Raw genomic sequence first — 27302 nt, 5'->3', positions numbered from 1 at the left:
ACCCAGCTGTATAAGGACTTGATTTTTGTGGGCCAAGATGTATTTTTTAATGGCACCATTTTAGGCACCATTTTAGGGTACATTTAATTTATTGATTAACTTTTATTAACTTTATTAGGGGAGTAATGGGAAAAAACTGAAATTTTGCCATTGTTTTACTACTTTTGCACAATAAAAACACCTTTTTTCAAAATTATTTGTTTTTGTGTCGCCAACTTTTTATTTTTCTGCAGATGTAGCTGTATGAAGGCTTATAATTTGTGGGCCGACTTGTAGTATTTATTGATACCATTTTAGATACGACTTTTTGCCACAAAAACAGAACCCTGCGATCGTGTCGCGGGTGTGCCGATGGGGTGAGAGAGGGAGCCCCCTCCCTCTAAAAACACTTGAGAACTGCACATATGGGGCTTACAGAGTGTATCTGCACTGATAACCACTTCTAACACCAAGTCTTCTTATTAATGACATGTTACAAAAGTATCAACAGTAGGATTTCAGTCGTCCAATGGAGAGGTGGCCTTACTAGAGAAAAATATATTATTGCGCACTGTTTGCAACATCTGTACTGATCTGTACGATAGAATGTCAACAGACCAGAGGAAGACAGTTGTCTTCTTTATAGTCAAAAGTCCATACTAGGTTTTTGCCATTAGAGACAAACATGTTGAACATATTATCTATAGAAAATACAGATCTTATAGAATGTCAGAATGCTGACCTTATTTGACAAGGGGAAAGAGGTTTTCCATTATTGTTAATTTTTTCCTTTTTTTTTTTACACATATTTGAAGGCGTGTTAGGGCATATGGATGTCATAATGGGGATCCCCCGCTTGGGACCGCCATTTCATGAGCAAGAACAGAGAGACGCTAACAAGCAGCGGCTCTCACTCTGGCGGATATTCATCTGCAGGGGAAATATTTAGCTGGCCATGGCTTCTCCCTGCAAAATCAGCAGTTTACCAGGGGTGTTAGGAGCTGGAATTCTGGAGATCAGCTGAGAACTGGGACGTCTCCTATATTCAAGAGGTTGTGTGTGAATAGACAAAGATGTCTGATGGGTACATTTAAAGTCAATCTGCATACAGAAATAGAAACACTTATTTTAGCTGGCATGTCGGTGGATCCCTCAAACGCTTTTGATTTTTATTTACAACTCGACTCTCCCCTTAGGCTCTGTTCACATGTGCGTCAGGGCTCCGTTCCGTCTGAGCTTTCCGTCAGAATGGAGCCCTGACTGACACAAACGGAAACCATAGGTTCCATTACCATTGATTTCAATAGTGACGGATCCGGTGCCAATGGTTTCCGGTTGTCTCCGTTGTGCAAGGTTTCTGTTGTTTTGACGGAATCAATAGCGTAGTTGACTATAGTATTGATTCTGTCAAAACGACAGAACCCTTGCACAACGGAGACAAACGGAAACCATTGGCACCGGATCCGTCACCATTGAAATAAATGGTGATGCAAGCGGAAATCTATGGATTACGTTTGTTTCAGTCAGGGTCCTGTTCTGACGGAAAACTCAGACGGAACGTCAGAACGGGACCCTGATACAGATGTGAACGAAGCCTTATTTGTTAGATCTCCTGGGACAGGTCACCTGGTATCTCTCTGCTTTAGAAAGGCTACATGGGTGGAGCATGGCACATTGGGAATTCTGCCTACTGTGAATACAGCAGAGGAAGGCATAATGGCAGTGATATACTGGATGACCTTCCTAGTAGATGTCAGGGGGGGGGGGGGAGCAGTCATTGTACATGAATAGACATAAACAAAATTACAAATATTTATCTCAAATCCCATGACGCACATCCGCAAGACAAATAAATCAGCTGATACTTTGTAGACTTTTAACCTTAAATCGAAAGACAATTGATTAACAAGATGATAAAACAAGATAGTCATTATGTCATTGGATCCTCAGCATATCATACAGTTTATTGATTTTCCATTCCATCAGTATCATTAGTATTTTTAGTGCCAGTTCATATAACTCAACACCTTCCTTTTGTTTAAGAGTTTAGTGACCAGAACTGACTGGATGTTGTGCACAGCGAGTAAACATTTGTTCTTCTGAATTGTTAACACGTTGGTTAATAAAGGCTCAGGGGGGGGGACTGACTGGCAAGTAGGAAACAGTAAACCAGACTAAGGCCTAATTTACACGAACGTGTCAGTTCTGCGCGCGTAAAAAATGCAGCGTTTTTCTTGCGTTGCAGTACCGTGTGACATTCGTGTATGGTGCGTGTCTGCGTTTTTTACGCTCGTATGTCATCAGTATGTCACGCGTTGCACGTCAGCAAAATAAACTCATTTTATAAAATCATTTCTTTAGCAACTGTTGCGTGAATCACAGACAGCACACGGATGTGCGTCCGTGTGCTGTCAGTGATTTTCACGCACCCATTGACTTCAATGGGTGCGTGATGCGCAAAAAAGCACAAGCATAGGACATGCGGTGAGTTTCACGCAGCGGACACACGCTGCGTGAGAAAACACTGAATGTCTGAATGTTCCCATTGACTTGCAACACGGACGTGAAATACGCTCGTGTGGATTAGGCCTAAGAATGATTAAAATGTAATGCAGCCCTAGCAAATATTCATAGCGCTGGAAAGAATTGATAGAAGAACGTGTGATACAATAAATTTTGTCTGCTTCTCAGGATTTCATCAGTCCCATCACACCTACGAGTCTTATTCTGAAGTTTGTCCAAATTAACTCTTGTGTGGTCTGTGATCATGGGATGGCCTTCTCATCAGACGGCAGCTCTTTACTGTCAATGTGTCCCAAGTTCACAGATGGTATCGCCAAGGTTCCATTGAAATCCGTGGTAAATGTACAGGTATGTGGCTCACAGTTTCCATGTCCTAGGTGACAAAGTTGTTATTTTTTTATTTCAAAAGTAAAGACAAAATAATCAGAAAATGTTATCATTAAAATTTTCATTTATAGCAGTTACCTTCTATTATATGCGTATTACCTGGCATAGTGACTACATGCACACATTGCGGAATTTGATGCGGACAATACGCAGAAAAAATGCAGAAAAATACAATTGATTCCGCAGGAAAAATCAGCACATAAGCCATGTTCATACAGTGCATATTTGCTGCAGATTTTGCATGCATTTTTTTAAGCCCAAACCAGAATTGGATGCAGGAGAACAGACCTATAAGGGTATGTGCACACACACCAATTACGTCCGTAATTGACGGACGTATTTCGGCCGCAAGTCCCGGACCGAACACAGTGCAGGGAGCCGGGCTCCTAGCATCATAGTTATGTACGATGCTAGGAGTCCCTGCCTCGCTGCAGGACAACTGTCCCGTACTGAAAACATGATTACAGTACGGGACAGTTGTCCTGCAGCGAGGCAGGGACTCCTAGCATCGTACATAACTATGATGCTAGGAGCCCGGCTCCCTGCACTGTGTTCGGTCCGGGACTTGCGGCCGAAATACGTCCGTCAATTACGGACGTAATTAGTGTGTGTGCGCGTTTTCACGCCGTTTTCGCGGCGTTTTTTACGTCCGTTTTTGGAGCTGTTTTCATTGGAGTCTATGAGAAAACAGCTTCAAAAACGTCCAAAGAAGTGTCCTGCACTTCTTTTGACGAGGCTGTATTTTTACGCGTCGTCGTTTGACAGCTGTCAAACGACGACTCGTAAATAACAGGTCGTCTGCACAGCACGTCGGCAGATGTTTGCCGACGTATTGTAGCACTATTTTCAGACGTAAAAAGAGGCATAATACGCCTCGTATACGTCTGAAATTTGGCCGTGTGAACATACCCTGAGGCTTTCCTTTATAAATTTCTTCTGTTAGGCTGGGCTCACACGAAATATTTTCAGAGGTAAACGAGGCGTATTATGCCTCGTTTTATGTCTGAAAATAGGGCTACAATACGTCGGCAAACATCTGCCCATTCATTTGAATGGGTTTGCCGACGTATTGTGCAGACGACCTGTAATTTACGCGTCGTCGTTTGACAGCTGTCAAACGACGACGCGTAAATTGACTGCCTCGGCAAAGAAGTGCAGGGCACATCTTTGCAACGTAATTTGAGCCGTTCTTCATTGAAGTCAATGAAGAGCAGCTCAAGATTACGAGCGTCACAGACGCCTCGCATAATACGAGGAGGAGGAATTACGGCTGAAACGAGGCAGCTGTTTTCTCCTGAAAACAGTCTGTAATTTCAGCCGTAAAATCCTCTCATCGTGTGCACATACCCTATATGTTCCGTGCCTGGTTTTCGCTTAAAAATTACATGCAAAATCTACTGGCAACTGGAAACGCCCTGTGACTATGATCACATGCAATTGACAGCGCTGGCAAGGCAGGAGAAGCATCGGTTCCATTCCCTGACATTGGGCGCTTTTTATGAGATGCGGGTGGCATGATGACGTCATCGCGCGACCAGCGTCATTCTGTGAAAGCAGGCCTGGTCAGAATAGACTAGGCCTGCATTGCTGGAAGAGAGGACAGTGTGGGAACAGGTACATGCGAGTGTGGAGCTATCTACAGGGGGCCATGTGGTACTATCTACAGGGGGCACTGTGGCACTACCTTCTAGAGGCACTGTCTACAGGGGGCAGTGTGGCGTTATGTACAGGGGACGCTGTGGCACTACCTGCAGTGGGCATTGTGGCACTATATACAGGAGGCAGTGTCACTATCTACAGGGGGCAGTGTGGCACTATCTACATGGGCACTGTGGCACTATCTATGCTGATTTTTACACTATGAGTAGTGGTCAGCACATATCCACTAGCCTAGCCCTTTATTTTATAGCTTGTAATATAAAGGGCTAGGCTGGTGGACACATGCAGAACAATTCTCGTAGCTTAAAACTCAGAGTGTAACTAAAATAACTTGGTTTAAAAAGAATGCATGTGGAAACCCCCAATTAAAACCCTGCATGCAGTCAAATTTTCTGTGACTGAAAACCAGTTCCATTCATTTGATAGGTTGATGGATTTCTGCAGGTTTCATTGACAGAATACTCTTGAGGCACCTGTTTTTTGTTGGTGGAGGGAAGTTGGAGAAGCTACAAGGAATTTTATTTTGCCGGGTCTGCTCTCCCCTACGAGGCCTTGGCAACGCTATGTGCATAATATATACATTAGGAAATTGCTGTTCACTTTTAATGAACCTCCTCTGTTAACAAAGCACTGAATTTACACTGCTCCTAGTTTCCGTTGTAGGAGATTTCTCTACATTGATGGGGGATGAGAAGTGATGCCGGTGACTGTAGTTACCATATAATAAACATTCACACATGGTGATGGTGGAACTGAGAGCACCATTACCGCCTGTAAATACAAGTGTTCTTTGTTGCCGTTTACTTCAATTACGGCAAGGACTACAGCCACGTTGCGAACGTGTTGTGGCTCCCTAACACCTCGTGAATGTACCCACATGGTAATTTTATTGATAGGGGGGGTTGCTCTTTAAAAGGAACAGCTAAGCACCTGTAATTACCAGCAGGTGGCGATGTTTTATTACTTTCAGAAAAAATACTATCACAGCAGATTTGCTTTAATTTTGGATATTTTAGGCATTTTAATCAAACTATTTATAACACTAAGGCACCTTCAGACATAGAATTTTGCTGTAACTTAAAACTGCATAAACAATGCTTCTAAAGATAAAGTTATTAAAATGTAACATGCATTTTTAACGTTTTTTTTAGTGGTGTTTATATGGCGTTTTTAATTTAGTATAATTTTGTACATGCTTTTTAAAGGCCATTTTAGTGCTATAAAGAAGCCTATGAGGAAAAACACCATACCCAGAGCATGCTGCGTTTGGAAAAAAAATACAGCGGACCACAAAATTTACTCATAAATGGAATAAACCAAAACGCAGTTGTATGTAGTGCATTTTATATTTTACTATAAACTTTAATGTAACATCTGGCATCACTAAAAAAAAAACGCTGTCAAATCCTCCATTAAAAGCGCAGCATAATGGTGTGTGTGAATCCAGCCTAAGGGTAAGCTCCTCAGGGTAAAGGTACACAGCGTATCCGCCCCGATGGCTGCAGGGGATTCCAGATGAAAAATCGCACCAAATTGTGGTGCAGTTTTTTGTCTGGAATGTCCACTGCAAAAAACTGTCAGGCAGGCCGGCCTCCTGGGATGACATTTCATCCCAGGAGACCACTGCAGCCTGTCATTAGCTGCAGCGGTGGTCACATGGGAGGAAACATAATCCAAGGAGGCCGGTCCTCTGACGTAAACCAGGCCGGCCTCCCAGGATGACATTTCATCCCATGTGATCGTCACTACAGCCTGTGATTGACTGCAGCGGTCACATGGGTTAAAACGTCATCCCAGGAAGCCGGCCTGCAGAATGTCAGAGATAAGTATAACGTGTTTTTTTTTCTTCTAAGTTGCGATTTTTTGTAAATCGCTGTGATTCCGTAGCAAAAGTCACAATACTCGACTGTTTGTTGGGGAAAACACGCAACAAATTACCGGATATCCCGCAACCACCATTGACATTGCGGCTCAAAAAACAGCACCGCAGGTAAATTTGTGTGTGGAATCTCCGCGTATTAAGTACGCAGCGTGTGGATGAGATTTTTTTAAATGTCATCCACTCCTCTGCTACTGTACTATGCTGTAGATTTCCCGCAACGAAATACGTTGTGGAAAATCCGCAGTATTTACGCCACGTGTGGACTAGCCCCTAATGCACTTACCAATCACAGCTGTCCTTCTGTGGGCGATCGTTCGGGCGCAGGCATATAACGTACGCAGTGTGGCTGAGATTTCTTGAAATGACATCCACTCTTCTGCTACTGTATTAGGCTAGATTCACACAAACGTGACAGATTTACGCATTTAAAAAACACCCGTGAATTTGTCCGTGTGCGATGCTTTTATTGCATCAGTGTGCTTTGCGAGTGGCATATGTTTTTCATGCACTCACAAAGCAATTCTTTTTATTTATTTTTTTCAATGGAATTGATGCGCAAATCACACACAGCATAAGGATGTGCATCTGTGTGCTGTGCGTGTTTTTCACGGACCCATTGACTTCTGAATAAGGCCTTATGCTGCGGATTTTCCAAAACAAATTACGTTCCGGAAAATCCGAATTATTTACGCCATGTGTGGACTAGCCCTAAGGCTACATTTAGACAAGCAGTGTAAAAGTCGTCTGTGTTCCTTCAGGGAACGACTGATGATTTTACATCAGAGTTCAATCAGCATTGTGTCAGAGAGCGTATATCAGTTTTTTACGTTCGTGTAGCATCAGTGAATATCATTTTTGTTCATATACGTCAAAAATAACTGATGCTTCTCAGGCAGTACTTTCTGCTTTCCTTTCAGCATTTGCTATCAACCCATTAGTGAAAAACTGACTGCAATCGGGTGGCGTCCTTGTGCTGTCCATTTTATTTCACTGACCTATTGACAAAGTAATGCGTGCTGCAATGTTCCCTGCAGGCACCAATGGTCCGCGTGGAAAATCGGACATGTGAATTGGCCCGTTGGCTTTAATGTGTCAGTATTCAATAAGTTATACACTCGGACAGCACACGGCTGTGAACAGCGCTCGTCCGAATAGACCCTATGGAACTTAGGCTTCGTTCACATCTGTTCTTTGGCTCAGTTTCGACGTTCCGTCTGAGCTTTCCGTCGGAACGGAGCCCTGACAGAGGGATCAACATAGTCGACTACGCTATTGATTCAGTCAAAATGACGGAACCCTTGCACAACGGAGACAAACGGGAACCATTGGCACCGGATCCGTCACCATTGAAATCAATGGTGATGGAAACGGAAACGTATGGTTTCCGTTTCTGTCTGTCAGAGCTTCCGTTCTGATGGAAAGTCGGAACGGTGTCCTAGCGCAGATGTGAACAAAGCCTTAGACTGTAACTAAAGATAACGTTTTAGCTTCATTTTAATTTATTTTTTTAAGCTGAAACTTACCCCAGGGTGCAGAGATAGAGTGGGATAGAGTCCAGTATAATTACTGTATGGAGAAACTGGTTTGTCTAGATAGGAAACAGAAAAACAAGATAAGTAATACATTGTATGAAGACATCTAGTTGGTTATTTTAATGACTGGAAGATAAATAGGCCATATGTAATACAAATGTGTAAATATGTGAATATCCGTGTAAACCAGTTTTTTGAAGGGTTCGATTAAAGTGAAAGTGACAGAGATTTTTGGACATGAATGCTACAACCACTATATAGAAGGTCTTCTTTAAAGAGGCTCTGTCACCACATTATAAGTGGCCTATCTTGTACATGATGTGATCGGCGCTGTAATGTAGATTACAGCAGTGTTTTTTTATTTAGAAAAACGATCATTTTAGACAGAGTTATGACCTATATTAGCTTTATGCTAATGAGTTTCTCAATGGACAACTGGGCGTGTTTTACTTTTTGGCCAAGTGGGCGTTGTACAGAGGAGCGTATGACGCTGACCAATCAGCGTCATTCACTTCTCCCCATTCATTTACATAGCACATTGCGATATAGCTATATCGCTATGTGCAGACACATAAACACGCTATAACATTACTGCAGTGTCCTGACAATGAATATACATTACCTCCAGCCAGGACGTGATGTGTATTCAGAATCCTGAAAAAACTCATTAGCATAAAGCTAATATAGGTCATAACTCCGTCAAAAATGATAGTTTTTCTAAATAAAAAACACTGCTGTAATCTACATTACCGCGCCGATCACATCATGTACAATATAGGCCACTTATAATGTGGTGACAGAGCCTCTTTAATTCAATGGCACCTGAATGAGTCATTCAATGTCCCCCCTCAGGACCTTGTGCTTTATATCGTGTCACAAATAAAAAAATGTAACGCTTCACCTCAACAAATCAAACCTCTGTAGTCATTATCTCCAGGTGGCCATTTTTCCTCTAACATTAATGAAAAGAGCTTATTTATGATAATAATTAGTCTTACTAGGGAGTTTCTAGTGTATAATCACACACAGCAGATTTTGCTGCAGAAATTTATGGGACTGAAAATCAGTTCAGATTAATGGAACAGATTTTCAGTCGTAGAAATTTCTGCAACAAATTCTGCTGCATGTGACAGCACCCTAAGGCTGGGTTCACACGACCTATTTTCAGACGTAAACGAGGCGTATTATGCCTCGTTTAACGTCTGAAAATAGGGCTACAATACGTCGGCAAACATCTGCCCATTCATTTGAATGGGTTTGCCGACGTATTGTGCATACGACCTGTCATTTTACGCGTCGTCGTTTGACAGCTGTCAAACGACGACGCATAAATTGACTGCCTCGGCAAAGAAGTGCAGGACACTTCTTTGCAACGTAATTTGAGCCGTTCTTCATTGAACTCAATGAAGAGCAGCTCAAGATTTAAGAGCGTCACAGACGCCTCGCATAATACGAGGAGGAGCATTTACGTGTGAAACGAGGCAGCTGTTTTCTCTTGAAAACAGTCTGTCTTTTCACACGTAAATGCCTGCTATCGTGTGCACATACCCTAAGGCCTTGTTCACACACTGTAGATTTGATGTCGATTTTTCATGTGTTTTAAGGCAAAACCAGGAACGGAACCTAAACAGAAGAAAGATATAAAGGAAGACTTTAGGTCATGTTCAGACATGGCAGAATTTTTCAGCTGAAAATGTTGCTGCAGATTCTTTGCGAATTTGCAACAACATTTTCATATTTGACAGGTAATTTAGATGTTGTGGATATCACAGCGGACTTGCTGCAGATTTCAGCCTTTGCAATGCAAAGGCTGAAATCCGAAGTGAAATTCCGCTTCTTCTCCGCAACATAATGAGCATGCTGCGGAGGGAAAATTCTGCACCACAGCCTAAATTCCGCACAGTTATTTTCTGCAACGTCTGAACTAAGTTTCCTAAAAATGTATAGAAACAAATGTAAAAAACGGCTGCTGCAGAATTCCACTGTGGACTGTCCGCAGCAGAATTCAACAGCAATTCCGCCACGTCTGAATGTGCCCTTATAGGTCTACTCTCCTGGATCCAATTCTGGTTTTGGCTTAAAAAAATGAATGCTAAATCTGCAGCAAATCTGCACTGTGTGAACAAAGCCTAATAGTAGTACTATTAGCGGAGCCTGATAGGTGCCAAAATAGAAATATTCTGGATTATTAGGTGATCATAGAAAAATGTATAAAACTTGTAAATGTAAAGAACGTTTAGGAAAAAGGGGAAAAATAAAATGTAGACACGAAATCTGCTACTATATTTTCATATTGCTGTTCTTTGCTAGGAACAAGTGAAATTTCACTAGACAATTTAAATATCTGTAATCATTTGTTGCCAACAACAGTTAGGCCCTATGCACACGAACGTGCTTTTGCAGCCGCAATTCCCACAAAAATCCACGGGAGAATTGCGGCCCCATTCATTCCTATGGGGCCATGCACACGACCGTGGTTTTCACGGTCCGTGCCTGGCCCCGGAGTCCGGATCGCAGATAGAACCGGCAAGCCTTATTACAGCCGTGTTCTGCGGTCCGGGCTCATTGAAAATAATGACCGTGGCCATGTGCACAGCCCGCGATTTGCGGGCAGCTCGCGGCTTTCACTCCGTGGCCGGCCAACCCGGAAATCATGGCCATGCACATAGCTACAGTTGTGTGCATGAGGCCTAAGTGGTCTCCAGTACATGTAACCATTGTATTAAAGGGGTTGTCCGACGCAATGAAAAACTATTTATTATTTTGTTTTTGTAAAATAAAGAAACTTTCTAATATATGAATCGCAGGTTTTCAGTCTTCGTGGTGTCGATTTGGAAGTTCGGTGTGGCCGTTCCTGTGGTGACACGTCGAAACAGGCTACGGGGGAAGAGCTCTCCCCTCCTCTCTGTGTCGATGACGTAGATGAAGGGGCTGGCTGTCTGGCTCAATTCTTCAACTTAGCCAGCCCCTCCACCATCACAGCTGATTCACAGACCGAGAACGGGCTTAGGGCATGCCCACACGTGGCAGATTTCCTCCGCAACTGTCCGCATCAATGCCGCACAGAATCTGCGTTGCAGATTCTGCGGCGGATCTGCCCAAAATGTGCAGTAAATTGATGCGGACTAGCTGCTGCGGACTGCGGGAAAAGTGCTTCCCTTCTCTCTATCAGTGCAGGATAGAGAGAAGGGCCAGCACTTTCCCTAGTGAAAGTAAACGAATTTCATACTTACCGGCCGTTGTCTTGGTGACGCGTCCCTCTTTCGGCATCCAGCCCGACCTCCCTGGATGACGCGGCAGTCCATGTGACCGCTGCAGCCGTCACTTAGACTGAAACGTCATCCTGGGAAGCCGGACTGGAGACAGAAGCAGGGAGTTCTCGGTAAGTATGAACTTCTATTTTTTTTACAGGTTGCTGTATATTGGGATAGGTAGTCACTGTCCAGGGTGCAGAAACAGTTACTGCCGATCGCTTAACTCTTTCAGCACCCTGGACAGTGACTATTTACTGACGTCTCCTAGCAACGCTTCCTTAATTACGGGAGCCCCATTGACTTCCTCAGTCTGACTGTAGACCTAGAAATACATAGGTCCAGCCAGAATGAAGAAATGTCATGTCAAAAAAGCAAGACGCATCCGCAGCACACATAACATGTACATGACAGCTGCGGACTTCATTGCAGAAATTAGAATCTCCATTGAAGTCAATGGAGAAATTCCGCCATGAGTCCGCAACCAGTCCGCCACAACTCCGCAACATCCATTGCATGCTGCGGACACCAAATTCCGCACCGCAGCCTATGCTCCGCAGCGGAATTTTCAGCCTCGTCTAAACGAACCCTACTAAATAGAATTGGGAGTCAATGGAGAAACGGCTCCGCTGCGGATTAACGCTGCGGAGTGTCCGCAGCGGAAATCAAGAGCAATTCCGCCACGTGTGGCTTTGCCCTTAGGGTGTGTTCACATCAGAATTCGTTTTCCGTTGATGGGTTCCATCAGACCTTTCCGTCAGAGGAACCCATTAATGGAAACAGTCGGCTAGGCTATTGATTCCGTCAAAAAAACGGAAACCTTACAGAACAGATACAAACAAAAGCCATTAGCAACGGAAGCATTACCATTGAAATCAATGGTAATGCAAACAGAAGCTATGGTTTCCGTTTGCCTTTCCGTTGATGGGTTCCTCCGACGGAAAGGTGTGACGCAACCCATCAACCAAAACTGAACGCTGATGTGAAAAGGCCCTTAGCTGATGAATTGAGCCAGGCAGCCAGCCGCTTCATCCACGTCATCGACACAAAGAGAGGATTGGGGAGCTTTTCCCCCGGAGCCTGTGTCGACACATCACCACAACAACGGCAGCTCCAAACTTCTGGGTCCACGCGACGGAGACTGAAAACCTGCAAACCCTTAAAGTTTGAAAACTAAAGTATGTTAGGAAGTTTCTTTATTTTACAAAAACAAAATAATAAATAGTTTTTCTTTTTGTCAGACAACCCCTTTAAGCTTTGTTAACCTGTAAGTACACTGGTCTTCAACTTGCTTGTGCCGCACCCAAATGATGGCAAGTAACAGCAACTATTCTATCAGTGTTCTATTGGTTACTATCCTAAAGGGGTTTTTACACTGGGCAATTATCGGGCAGACAAGCGTTTATAGAATGCTCATTCTGGATAATTGGCAAACAGGGCAGTGATCAGCAGATGAACGTGCATTTCGTATCATTTTAAAAAACTGAAATATTATCGTTTTCGGCAGCACATCTCCCTGTGTAAACAGGGAGACGCGCTGCTGACATGATAATAATGTATGGAGACGAGTGATTGGAGTAACGACTGCTCGTCCCCATCCATAGCTCCGTGTGACAAGAGCAAATGAGCGCCGATCAACGAGCTGTCTGCACCGGCCAAAATTGGCCGATGTAATAGGGCCTTTTGGCCACTTTCACACGGCAGTATTTCGGTCAGAATTTGGCTTTGGTATTTGTACGTCAAAGTCAGGAGTGAAACCTACACAGAGAAGTATAATGGAAAGATTTGCACCTCTTCTGGGTTTTGGATCCTCTCCTGGCTTTCCACTATTGACCAAAATACTGCTGTGTGAAAGTGGCCATAGGTATGCTTGAACATTTTTTGCCATTTGCATCACAATATTGATGGAAAAAAGAAATCTCTTTCCAATGACTTATATATAATGACATTCTAGACTTTTTTTTGTCCTAGAATAAATAGTAGACATTATAAACATCCTATTAAATATTTAGCGTATACTGGATAGTAAGGGTGATATTATCTTATAACTTGCATTTTGTAAATTACAGAATACATTTGGACATTAATACGTTTAACATAATTACTAGTTACTTTATTAGTAGATAGTACATAATAATTTACAAGAAAAGATCATGAGAACTCATCCCGGGGGGGGGGGGGGGGGCACAGTGATTTATTTCTGTTTTAAAGTGTAAGTGCCCGTGTACTGGGAAACCATATGGAAGAAGTAAGCCTGGTCACACTCGTAAGATTGCTGTGTACCCTAACTCCCATTTCCTCCATGTTTATTCAGTAGCGGAAAGGGAAACAAGCCGGCAGAACAAAGGAATTGGTAAGTTGAAATCCCCAATATCGCCGACATTAAGGGCATCTTCCCACGGTTTATTTTCAGGCATTTTTCTGGCCGCAAATGCCCTGAAAAACTACTGAAAAAACGGAAGCTGAACACCTCCAAACATCTGCCTATTGATTTCAATGGGGAAAAACTGCATTTCGTTCCGACTGGGCGTTTTTCTTTACACGGCCGTTTGTAAACGTAAAAAAATGCCCCGTAAAAGGAAGTGCATGTCACTTCTTGAGCCGTTTTTGGAGCTGTTTTTCATTGGTTCAATAGAAAAAAAGCTCCAAAAACAGCTGCCCAAAAGCGCATCAAAGAACGGCTGAAAATCAGAGGCTCCCTTGAAAACAGCTCCGTATTTTACAGCCATTTTTTGTTTTGCATGTGAATATACCCTTAATGTGTTTGGGCAACTTATGATAGAGAGAAATAGATACAAATAACCAACACTGCGTTGGTGTACTATTCAACAAAGATATTTCTAGTAATGTAACAAAGGTCAAACACATTTAATCTATATGGAAATATGTGGGCAGAGCTGCAGCACCAGGCACAGTCACACTCAAATGAACTGCGCTGTGCTGGCTACTGCAGTTACAGGGCCGCATGAAGTTCAGCTGGCCATCCACATGTTGGTGTAACCCGTTCATTTTAGCAGGATTTGTTTGTACAACAATTGAATGTGTAAGGGGGTAGCCAGACAGTCCAACATTATTTTTTTTAACCATTTGGGTTTCTGTGTGTGGCCAGTTTATAGGCAGCATGCAGGGTCATTCTTGGCTTATTGATCCCATCATCATGAATATAACCAAATAAAATAATAATAAGATAATATTATTTAATGCAACTACATGGGCAGAACGGGTGAACATTTTGTGAACAGAGAATTCATATTTTAGCGCTTGGAGGTGTATTTAGTAAACTCACCTTGTTCATGCCTAGAGTTGATAGACTCAGCTACATCTAGATTATCCATTGAGAATGCTCTGTTTTCCAGTACCATGGAATGTGGGGTGTCAGAATGTCTCTTCAATATGTTAAGGGTATCATCTTCATATTTGTATCCAGATCTTGTCATTTCCATCAACTGTGGGATAATATAAAACAAAACGAAAACCCAGGCATTTGATACTAAAGCAATGGCCAGTACTGGGTCATCCCAGGAGGGGTGTCCTAGCCTCTCATTGCCATAGAGGTACATCACAATCCATGTTACCCAGATGAGAAATGAGAAAATGGCTGTTAATACAATGTGTCTTCCATGTCGTTTCCATTGTAAGTAATGTCCACATAGTACTGGGCAAGGCATGACCAGTGATGCTACAATGAGGAACATGACATATACTAAAGCGGTCACAAAATCTTGGTTGGTAATATTACATGGATGTCCAAAAGGCTCAGTATCCTGGAGTGTTTGACGCACATTAGTAATAAGGAGCCATTCCACGTTAATCACAGCTTCTACCAAGAAAAGTCCAATTGCTAGTAGAAACACCAAGCACCCACCTGGACCTCTGTTCTGAAGAGCTAAATAGTTAAGCCTGACTGAATGTGCTACCAGACATGCAAAGCACTGCGCAAATAAAACACCAAACAAAAACCTTCGGACTATGCAGACTGTGAAATTGGGTGCAATGATGAATGCAAAAACTAAAGAAAATAAGCCCAGGACCCCAACTAGAAACAGAAAGTTAAGGGCTAGGGCACCCTTGCGGGCATCTTTATAAACTGATGGGGCAAGTGCCAAAAAAATTATTGATAAAACTATTGTACAGAGAATCCCTAAGGAGGTCACTGCTTCAAGGACAATACCCCAGGCAGCTGTACGATCACAGAGAGCAAAGTAAATAGATTTGACATCCTGACCACAGCCAGCCGGCCAAGCCGAAGTGTTTGGTGGGTTTGATGGTAGAGTAGAATTTTGAGCGAATCCTTCATTCAAATAAGATGCAAAGCACAAAATGAGCAGGTAATGTGTATACGCCATCTCCATGTGTTTCTAAAAGAAGAACATAAGGAAAAAATGAGTTATTCCATGTCAGTATATAGATTGCTTTAAAAGCTTATAAAATTACTACATATTGATAAGTAATTAAAACAGATACAATGAGAGCATATATAATCATCCGCTACATAAAGGTTATGAAGAATACCTGAAAGTTGCATTGTTTTTTTTTTAACATAGAGTATACTTTGGGCTCTATTCTACCATCCCCCAGAACTCACCCATCAGTAACCACTAAGGTCAGTAGTAATTGGTATATTTTTTTACTAAAATTCCTTCATGACACAACGCATCACTACATGACAATCATTAACTGGTCAGGGACATACAGAAATCTTCTCAGTCTACTTCACATCCACAGGAATACACCGGTGTTATTCAGACAGTAAACTTATTTTGTGGTTATAATAATAATAATAATAATAATAATAATAATAATAATAATAATTAAAAAAAATACATTTAATTTGTAATACGTTTCTGGCAGTTGAGGGACACCATGGTAAAACTCTAGCCTCATCTGAAAATAGAGCAGTCTTTAAAGAGGACCTGTCACTAGTGAGTTATTAGACTTACGTAATTGCCGCTGTGTCTGTGAGTCCAGCGGTGTTTGTTCCTTACTTTTGCGTCCGCCCGTCGCTGAGATATTGCCCCCTCTTTATTTATTAAATAATACGTAAATGAACTGCTGGCTAGCCAAGTGGGTTTGGCCACCAGCGGTAGCCAGCACTAGCAGAGAGACTCTGATGCTGACCTATCAGTGTAAGCCTGTTTCCTTCAGACATTCCTAGGTCAGCGTCATCGCGTGACTCTCACGCGATGACGCTGGCCTAGGGGTGTCTGGAGGAAACAGCCTCATGCTGATAGGTCAGCGTCAGAGGCTCTCGCAATGACGCTGGACTAGGCATATGTCTGAAGGAAAGTCTGCAGAGGTCTTTTACCACTTAGCATACCTAGTCCTGGGGTTTTGGAGACTTTTTGTCTTCATCCCATGACATTCCAGAGCTCATATATTTTTTTCCATTGAGGTTGCACTGTTTAACCCCTACTCGCACGAGTAAGTAACCGTACGTCGTTGCGGGAGGTTACTTCCCGCACGAGGACGTACAGTTACTGAGTTTTTTCCGGTGCACACTGTCGGTGACAGTGTGCACCGGGAACCGCGAGGTCAGCTGTTGCCGACAGCTGACACTCCACTCTTGCCGGCCAGCGGTCCTTTGCAGCTGATTTTGGCGAATTAACCCCTTAAATCTGGCGATTGCAATCGCCAAATTTTAAGGGTCTCTAGCATATCGGCAGACCCCGGTCCGAAATCGCGGGGTTTGCTGATAGTTAGTATGGCAAACGGAAGCCAAACAATGGCTTCCGTGTCTGCCATGGACGGAAGCCCATCAGGACCAACCTTCGGCTGGTCCTGATAGGCTTCCTGTCAGAGTGACAAGAAGACACTGTGTAGTTCCCGATGCACACTGTCGGCGACAAGGTGTGCATCGGGAACTGGGAGATCAGCTGTCCCCGACAGCTAACACTCCAGTGTTGTCGATCAGCGGCTCATCGCCGCTGATTTCGGCAATTAACCCGATAAATGTGGTGTTTGATTGCGATCACCACATTTAGGAGGTTTGTAGCACAACAGCAGCCCCCATGCAATTGTGGGGGCTGCTGATGCTTGTGATGGCATCAGGAGGCCAGGCAACGGCCTCCGGGTCTGCCATGTATGGAAGCCTATGAGGATCAGCCTCTTGCTGGTCCTCGTAGACTTAGGCCGGATTCACACGAGCGTACTTAACGAAGGCGAAGGTACTTAACAGCTCCGTGTGTCAGCCCCGTATGATGCGCGGCTGCGTGATTTTCGCACAGCCGCCATCATTATGACACTCCATTTGGATGTTTGTAAACAGAAAAGCACGTGGTGCTTTTCTGTTTTCATTCATCCTTTTCACTGCTGTTGCGCGAATCACGCTCATCCCACGGAAGTGCTTCCGTGTGGTGCGCGTGATTTTCACGCACCCATTGACTTCAATGAATGGGTGCGTGATGCGCGAAATACGCACAAAGAACGGACATGTCGTGAGTTTTTCACAGCGGACTCACACTGTGTAAAAGTCACGCAACTGTCTGCACGGCCCCATAGACTAATATAGGACGTATTACACGTTCGTCTGAATAAGCCCTTACTGTCAGAGTGACTGTGACTTCACACTGACAGTTGGAATACGTTACACTACCTAGGTAGTGTAATGTATTCTAGCAGTGATCAGAGCTGCAGGTAAAAAAAAATAAAGTGTAAAAAGTAAAAAAAAAGTTAATAAACAAAAAAATTGAGTGTCAAAAGTTAATAAAAATGTTTTATAAAAGTGTAAAAATAAAAGTTTTTGTTTTCCTATAATAGGTCATTTATTATAGGGAAAAAATGAAAACGTTAAAAAAAAGTACACATATGTGGTATCACCGTGTTTGTAACGACCCAAACTATGAAACTATAATGTTATTTTTTCTTCAAGGTGAACGCCGCAAATAAAATAAATGGAAAACTATGTCAGCATCGCTATTTTTTGGTCATCACCCCTCCCAAGATATAGAATAAAAAGTGATCAAAAAGTCGCATTTATCACAAAATAGTAGAAATAAAAACTACAACCTGTTCCGCAAAAAAAAAAGACCTCCCACAGCTTTTTTGACGAAAAAATAAAAAAGTTACGGCTCAGAATATGGTGTCTCAGAAAATAAATTATTTTATAGAAACGTAATTTTATTGTGCAAATGCTGCAAAACTTAAAAAAAAACTATACACATATGGTATCGCCGTAATCGTAGAATAAAGTAAAACATAATTTATTGCGCACGGTGAACTAAAGAATTTAAAGCGCCAAAATCGCTTTTTTTTTGGTCACCTTAGCTCTAAAAAAGATCCTGTGGTGTCAAAATGCTCACTATACCCCTAGAAAAATTCCTTGAGGGGTGTAGTTTACAAAATAGGGTCACTTTTGGGGGGTTTCCACTGTTTTGGTCCCTCCGGGGCGTTGCAAACTCGACATGGCACTAAAAACCAATCCAGCAAAATCTGCGCTCCAAAATCCAAAAGGCGCTCCTTCCCTCCTGAGCCCTGCTGTGGGTCCAAACATCAGTTTATTACCACATATGGGATATTGCCATAATCGGGAGAAATTGCTTTACAAATGTTGGGGTGCTTTTTCTCCTTTATTCCTTGTAAAAATGAAAAAATTCTATGTTTCCAAAGAAATAAAGGTGATTTTCATCTTCACAGACTAATTCCACTAAATTCTGCAAAAAAAACTGTGGGGTCAAAATGCTAACTATACCCCTAAAAAAATGCCTTGAGGGGTGTAGTTTCCACAATAGGGTCACTTTTGTGGGGTTTTGACTGTTTAGGTACCACAAGACCTCTTCAAACCTGACATGGTGCCTAAAATATATTCCTAAAAAAAGGAGGCCCCAAAATCCACTGGGTGCTCCTTTGCTTCTGAGGCCGGTGTTTCAGTCCATTAGGAAACTAGGGCCACATGTGGGACATTTCTAAAATCTGCAGAATCTGGGCAATAAATATTGAGTTGCGTTTCTCTGGTAAAACCTTCTGTGTTACAGATTTTTTTTATTACAAATGAATTTCGGCAAAAAAAATTACATTTGTAAATTTCACCCCTACGTTGCCTTAATTCCTGTGAAACACCTAAAGGGTTAAAATACTTTCTGAATGTGGTTCTGAATACCTTGAGGGGTGCAGTTTTCAAAATGGGGTGATTTATGGGGACTTTCTAATATAGAAGGCCCTCAAAGTCACTTCAGAACTGAACTGGTCTCTGAAAAAATGGCCTATTGAAATTTTCTTGAAAATATGAGAAATTGCTGCTAAAGTTCTAAGCTTTGTAATGTCCTAGAAAAATAAAAGGACGTGAAAAAAAATGATGCAAACATAAAGTAGACATATGGGGGATGTTAACTAGTAACTATTTTGTGTGGTATTACTATCTGTTTTACAAGCAAATACATTTAAATTTAAAAAAAAGCAAATTTTTTGTAAAATTTGAAGTTTTTCACAAATAAATATTGAATTTATCGACCAAATTTTTTCACTAACATAAAGTACAATATGTCACGAGAAAACAATCTCAGAATCGCTTGGATAGGCAAAAGCATTCCGGAGTTATTACCATATAAAGTGACACATGTCAGATTTGCAAAAATCATCTGTGTCCACAAAGCCAAAACAGGCTGCGTCCTAAAGGGGTTAAGTAGCATTTTAAGGTGCACATACATTTACATCTAATTTATATTATACACAAAAAAACTAAAAATAGATTCTGACATAGTATCAACAAAGTCAACCGCACACATTATATGTGTTGTTAAATAAATCATACAGTCTGCTATGGTTATAGATATACAGAAAATGAAATGCTGATAACCACTATTACACTAAACAAAGTGGGGGAGTTTTATTTATAGTGTCTTAAAGTTAGACAGGATAAAACTAGTCCAGATAGGCAGGAACTACGCCAAATTTATCACAGTGGTGCATGCTGTATAATAAATTTGGTGCATCTTGTTAGACATGTTTGACACTTTTCTCCTCCTTACACCACCTTATTTCTGGTCTATATGACACCAATAGTATGGCGCATACTAATAATTAATCTGTTGAATTTTACAACAACATTTAGTCACGCTCCTTTTTCTAGACACTTGTCAAAACTGTCAAATTTGACGTATGGCATGTACGCCAATTGTTGTTTTTTTGCGCAATTTCAGCAAGTTGGCGCATTTTAGCTTTGTAAATCTTCCCATTGTGTTTTTTTTATGCCTTCTATAACATTTTTATTAACTTCAATATGTTCGTATGCCAAAACATTAGCTTAAATATACATTGAGTGACCAGTTCATTGTGGCCAGTAGGACATTTTATGTAACATTGTTATTATCCAGATCACTGGGCGTTCTAAGAACCTGATGTTGAAATGATTCAGCAACTACCAGAGTATTTAGTACAAGACACTATTGGTGAAGGATGTGATATCCCAGACTCTAAACTAATTATAGTAAAGCACTGGTGCGAACATAAGAAAAACCTCTGCACTTGTGAATTGTTCCAAAGCAGTAGAGAGTGGAGCACAGGATACAACACAGGAACTGAAGGCAATATGCTGATAAATGGCTTTCGTAAGGTTGTCAGACTTGTACAGACAAACAGATGAGCAACAGTAGGTCACACAACAGATAATGTGAATCAGATCTTAATATTTGAATGTACAGCAAAACGGACAGTACAACATATGGAGATAAGCAAAAGGTGGCCCAACAAAGTATTAAAGTGTAGCTAAACGTTTAACAAACGTCTGACATGTCATATTGATGGTGGTCTGAGCACTGAGACCCCCACCAATCTCTAAAACGAAGCAGCTGAAACGCTCTTGTGAGCGCTCAACCGCTTCGTGTCTGTTGGGCTTTTTCTGGAAATGAACGTATCGGAGTATGGACTCAATAGAAAGTCTATGAGCCCGTACTCCGATATATGGCTTTCCGGAAAAAGCCAAACAGACACGAAGCGACTGAGCGCTCACACGAGTGCTTCAACTGCTTAATTTTAGCAAATGGTGGGGGTCACTATGACATGTCAGAAGTTTGTTAAACGTTTAGCTACACTTTAAGTAGGTGCTCATAAACTATCCACTAAGTATACATTGGTCATGTGGAATGATTTATCAGCCTATCTGTCTCCCAAGAACTCAGGGCCGCCTGATCATGGAGGAAATCACAGTCATTTTGTCCTAGTGACGTCATAGGGGGAAAAACCCCTTTGACGTACTTCCGTATTGACTATGGTCTTTCTAAAAAATGATGTGAACGAATGACAACACCCAAGGGTAACTTTCTACAACAAAGCAACTCTGTTTCCCCACTTCCTTCTACGACTGGCTATTGTTATGAATACAGTAATACATCACCCTAATTCTCCCAATTAACACACATTCTGTGCTTCAACCATTCTTTTCTTTCCACAGGTTTTTTTTTTTTGTTCACTACCTCTTCCCAATCCTATACCTGTGCACTGTCCAAAATCTGTAGTTTTGTACCTCAAACCCATCAGGTCCTTATCTTTCCACACACTATTATTATCATATTATCATTATTATCAATAAAATAAAAATTGGACCATGCTCCTAAATCTTTATGTGGAGTACCTGTGTGGAGTCTTTATCTGGCCAGCTCAGCCGATGTGCTCCAGATTTCTCCTGTCTTCCGTTTCTGACAGGAGGTAGCTGTCTGACCATTGGAAACCATATTAGCTCTCTTGAGGTTAATTTAGCTGTAATCCCAGGAGTCTACCGCCTCCCTCTTTCATTTTTCCGGAGACAGGCTTTAAGACCAAATATTTATCAATAGTAATGTTCGATAATGCCACTCGTCTTCGTCCGATCGCTCATCAGTATTTTGGAAAATTGCTACGTGTAAATTTATAGGTTCTAAGCTATTTTTAATATGTTGAAAAACAAGGCAAGCTGGGAAGTGTAGGTCAATAGTGACATCGGTGAGTGGGGAAGTATCTAGTTTTCTCCTGAGTGTGTGTCCATAAAAACTAATAAACATATCAGCCTGGGACCTAACTCCATGAAAGTAAAGGTAAGACGGAATTTTGGTTTTAAAGCTTTTTCTTTGTGCAGCTTGAAAACCGCAGAATCTGGATGTTAGGCCTCATGCACACGACCGTAGCCATGTGCACGGCCGTGATTTTCGGGTCGGCTGGCCGCGGAGTGTCACCCGCAAATCGCGGGCCGTGCACATGGCTGCGTCCATTATTTTCTATGAGCCTGGACCGCAGAACACGGCCATAATAAGACATTTCTTATTCTGTGATCCCGGCTCCTGGGCCATGCACGGAGCGTGGAAACCACAGTCATGTGCATGGGCCCATAGAAATCAATGGGGCTGCAGTTCTCCCGTGGATTTTCGGGGGAATTGCGGCCGCAAAAGCACGTTCGTGTGCATGGGGCCTTACATAAATGTCAAATGTTTCTCATGGATTTAAAAAAACAAAAAACTCCACATGCTCTATTTGTTATGATTTTCCAACATTTTTACTCGATTGCATTTAATAAGGAAAATGACAATATTGAAACTGCATGTACAAACCAGGAATTAGGTTTTCATAGCAACAATCCTAAACTGTGGGTAAGGGTATGTTCACACAGAGTGTTTTCAGACGTTTTTCGGGCCGTAAACGTCCCGAAAAATGGCTGCAGAAATCGGAAGCAGAATGCCTCCAAACATCTGCCCATTGATTTTAATAGAAAAAACTGCATTCTGTTCCGATGGGGCGTTTTTTACGCGGACGTTTTTTAAAACGGCCACATAAAAAACACCCGCGAAAAAGAAGTGCATGTCACTTCTTCAGCCGTTTTTCATAGACTCTATAGAAAAACAACTCCAAAAACGGCCGTTTAAAACGAAGCGAAAAGCGCAACTTTGATTTAAAAACGTCTGAAAATCAGGAGCTGTTTTCCCTTGAAAACAGCTCTGTATTTTGAGAAGTTTTTTTATTTTGTGTGTGTGCACATACCCTAAGGGTTTAGGCACACAGCCATATTACTGCTGTTGTTTGTACAAAACCATATGAGGGCTACCCTAGAGGTGCATGAGTTCTCTACTGTACTTCTATCCCACTAGTATGCCTCTGAATTGTATTTTGAAGCATAGGCCCCTTAACATTAGCATATTGCATTCCGTCTGAGGCATAGGTCTGTGGACTTACTGGGCCGTGCCGTCTTGGCGGTAAGGCAGCTGGCCAACAGGGAGCAGGTGAAAGTCTATAGTTCGTATAGGTACCTGTGGCAGCTCAGACAGCAGCAGGGCAGGCTCGGCTGGTACTAGGCAGCAGGTAGACGTCAGGCGAGGTGAAGCAGGTCAGACGTGGATACAGCGCGACACGACTTTGGCACAGCAAGTGCTAGACCAGGATGGTATGGAATGCAAGGAACAGGAACTGGAACAAGTACAGGAACAGGAAACACACTAGGAGGCCATCACATAGACAAACTAGGAAACATCAACAACGCTCAGGCATAGAAGCAGGGGGCTGGACTATATCCAGGGTACTCACAGGTCAAAGTTCATCAAAAGGTCCGGTTCACCCTACGGGATCCGGCTGAGGTGAGTGGACGCGAGCGCTAGCGTCTCCTGAGGAGGAGGCTCAGGCCAGCGCTTGCCGACTCGTGGCTGCGGCTGTCTGGAGGGGATTGGAGCTGACAGCCCGCAGCCACGGACATTATAGGAGACATACAGTGGAATATGTCACCCAAACCCCCCTGGCGGAGCGTTACCTGAAGCACCGTGCCCCGGGAAAGCTCCTGACGTCACTGTCCATATATGGACAGTGATGTCACGAGCTTTACAATACTTGAGTCCCTGGCCAAAGCATCAGAAGCACTCTGCTCCGGGACTGCGACCCTGAGGAAGCTCCTGACGTCTCCGTCATATGGGCCATAATGTCAGGATCTTCATTATGCCGGCGTTCCTGGCCAAAGCATCGGAGGCACTCTGCACTGATAGATACAGAATTTATTTGCAATTTTGGTGATGTTTTTCACAGCACTTTTTTTTCTGTGCTTTTTAAAAAAATATAAAATAAATACATTGCAGCCAAATGTTACTTTAAAGTCTATTTTATGTTTCTCACAAACCCTTTCAAAAGTGACAATCCGGAATTCCTGCACGCTTCCACCTGCTAGACCAACAAACTTGTAGGCAAATTTCCTTATTTTGCATGTAGATTTACAGTTATATTTTAACGTTAAAGCGACCCTCTCAGTAACTTTCTGAGGGCAGCAATAAGTAGTGACAGACGTGATTTCAGCAATTTGTCACATATGTGGGGATGTTGCTTCAATGTCTAGAAGTTACAGTTTAAACATTGGAGCATTCACGTCGCACTGTGAGGATGGAGTCCAGCGTATTCATGAGCTGCCGGTCCCTCTGCCCAGATGTTAATGATTGACAGCCTTCTCCAATGCACAGTAATAGGGAGAAAGCTGTCAATCATCGGCGGCTCGGCAGAGGGAGCGGCAGCTCATAATAGCACATTCTCACATAAGTGACAAACTCCTGCAATTATTGTGTCTGTTACTGAGAGAGGGCAGCATAACGTTGCTGACAGGTTCCCTTTAAGTGCTCCTCCATTGATTTTTGTTTATATAGCCAAAAATGTTCACTGTACGCTTTTTTCATTCAGTCAACTTTGAGAGAGTTAGTTTAAATAATATATTCGGTAACTGCATAAAAATCAGTTTCCTAATATATTATTATCTGAATCCATTCCTTCAGCAATGGGAGTATTCTGTTAATGAGTTGCAGGGCTCATAAGAATTTTAAAGTCCTGTACTCTACCAGAAAGTCTGTCAGTAAAGGGGGTTTTACACAGGACAATTATCGGGCAGACAAGCGCTCATATAACGCTCATTGACGATAATTGCCCTGTGTAAAAAGGACAGCGATTTGCAGATGAACGAGAAAACGCTCGATCATCTGCTGGTCGTATCGTTTTAAAAAAATGAAAGATTATCGTTATCGGCAGCACATCTCCCTGTGTAAACAGGGAGACGCGCTGCCGACATTATAATAATGTATGGAGACGAGTGAGCGGAGTAACGATCGTTCGTCCCCATCTGTAGCTCCGTGTGACAGGAGCAAGCGAGTGCCGATCAACGATGTCTCGTTGATCGGCGCTCGCTGCACTGGCCGAGTGTCGGCCGGTGTAAAAGGGCCTTAACCTGCATGCTGTCATAAAACAACCTGGATATGCTCATAGCTCTACATTGCAGATTATTATCTGAATGTGCATGCAAGTATAGGGAGAATATCTCATAAATAACATATCATTATTTCTGCAGTTGCCAATTAATAAATAATTAAAGGGGTTTTCCGAAACTTAAAAATTGATGGGCCAGGTGAGAAGTCGAACCTGGTTAATAGACCTGAGACTCCCTCAACAAACTTTTTTTTAAAAAAGTTGTCTATACCATCCCCTCTAAACCCTTTTTTTTCAAATAAACTTTTACACAAAAGAAAATCTAGTATTAGAGTCATTTCAATAACCACTTGACTAGATAAATCAATATGCGGGGTTATTATGAATGCTAGGGATTGTAATGAATACACACTAACTGCTGAGAATAACAATGGATAAGTATTTAATACACTTCAGTTAAACCGATCTATTTACCAGGAAAGCAAAACAAACGTATTAAATAGCAAACTGATTACACAAATTAGCAAGGTTTCTTTATAAAGCCACAGAATGTTTAAACTTGAGTCACAGTCACACCTTTCTCTGCCCCCTCCTGGCACTAATCTAACCTGTTTGATCCTTTGCCATTCTGGCATCAGCATTAGTCACCTGAACCAATAAAGAAATGATTAAACTGGGAGAAAACAAGTTTTTCTGTGAAGCTGATGTAATTGCTGTATTTGACATCGTCATTTCATTATGCGACAACAAACATTGGTTCATGCAGTCTGAAACCGTCTCTTTCAGTGGACTTAACTGAAACTCTTAAGTAATGAAATGGACAAGCCAGGGGGCAATCAGATTAAATAGAAGTATTGTCTGAGACAGTGAACATTTCTCCAAAGAGTTCTTGGTGGTCTCTACAGTGACAAACAGAGTAATTCTTATGTCAAGAAATGGAATGTGAAGTGAAACTGGAACGATCTATATTTCCGACCAATAAAGTCTCTATTCCAAGATGTGAACTTTTCTATGGAAAAAATACCACTGTCAATGTTGTAATAGATTACAAGTATTCCTTCAAACTCAATAATTAATATTTGTTTTGCAGTTGCCCCAAGTATTTTCAGGCCATTGCTTTTTAGCAACCACTGTATAGAGCAGTAACACATCTAGGTCTCAATGTGAGGTCCGGAGGTGTCACTCTGTACTAGTCTAATGCTGGGGGTGCATATTGATATGTGTCCACAGAAATTTAGTGTGAATGAAGAGGCAGAAGGAGACATCAAAGTTTTTTTTTTTAATGTACTATGCAGGTTTTTATTTTCCCTTTACCACACTTTGCATATTGTCTTAAAGGGTCTGTCGCATTAAAGATAACGCCTTTTCAAAATGGAAGCTAATCGCTGCAAGTATTGCTTCTGTAACTCCCGGCGATCACTTTGCCAGGGGAAGCTGCCCAGGATATGTGGCGGCTGCTGCAGGGGAAATGTAGCACTACATGTCCGCCATTCAAATGCTGAAAAGACTCTTACATAGCGGCTGTTCCTTCTGGCTTATAAAGGAGGGTCTCAAATAGAGGATAGGGTTTGGTTTCATGAGACAAGCCCTTTAAATAGAAGTTGTTAATTCCTGGATGTGAATGCATAGGTTCTTTATAACAACATTACTGCGATTTTTACTAAAAATATAATGTTCTTTTTATTTTCCATGAACTTTTGAAGCAAATAATTTGACTTCAAAACATCTTAGGAAGGACACAGACAGAGTGGAGTGCACTTCACTGACTTTCAGCATTTCAGGAAACCCATTAAAGACATTGTGCTCCACCCCTTATTTCAAGCATCTATAGACTTAGACAATGGGGCGACTGAGAGAGAACCACCCAAGCAAAACACAGTTTCTATGTTAACAGCAAGAGTAACAAACACAAACTGGATCCCATGCTGGGCAAAACTTAATGTCCTCCCACCCACTGCCAGTCAG

General features: G+C 42.1%; 1 protein-coding gene across 2 annotated transcripts in view; it reads right to left on the bottom strand.

Moving 5' to 3' along the window:
- Window positions 1–1871: 1871 nt before the first annotated feature.
- Window positions 1872–27302, bottom strand: part of LOC142661462 (G-protein coupled receptor family C group 5 member C-like) — a 33276-nt gene continuing 7845 nt past the window's right edge. For both annotated transcript variants that reach the window (XM_075838861.1, XM_075838860.1), the window contains 3 exons: window positions 14500–15571; window positions 7954–8018; window positions 1872–2875 (listed from right to left, as the gene is read on the bottom strand). In XM_075838861.1, the coding sequence (XP_075694976.1) occupies window positions 2801–2875; window positions 7954–8018; window positions 14500–15565 (1206 nt within the window). In that variant the 5' untranslated portion in view covers window positions 15566–15571 and the 3' untranslated portion in view covers window positions 1872–2800. The remainder of the gene's footprint in view (window positions 2876–7953; window positions 8019–14499; window positions 15572–27302) is intronic.

This window comes from Rhinoderma darwinii, chromosome 10 (assembly GCF_050947455.1).
Source record: "Rhinoderma darwinii isolate aRhiDar2 chromosome 10, aRhiDar2.hap1, whole genome shotgun sequence".
In the NCBI taxonomy this organism is placed as follows: domain Eukaryota; kingdom Metazoa; phylum Chordata; class Amphibia; order Anura; family Rhinodermatidae; genus Rhinoderma; species Rhinoderma darwinii.
Note: the sequence above shows the minus strand (reverse complement) of the source record. Positions and strands in the feature narration are given on the sequence as shown.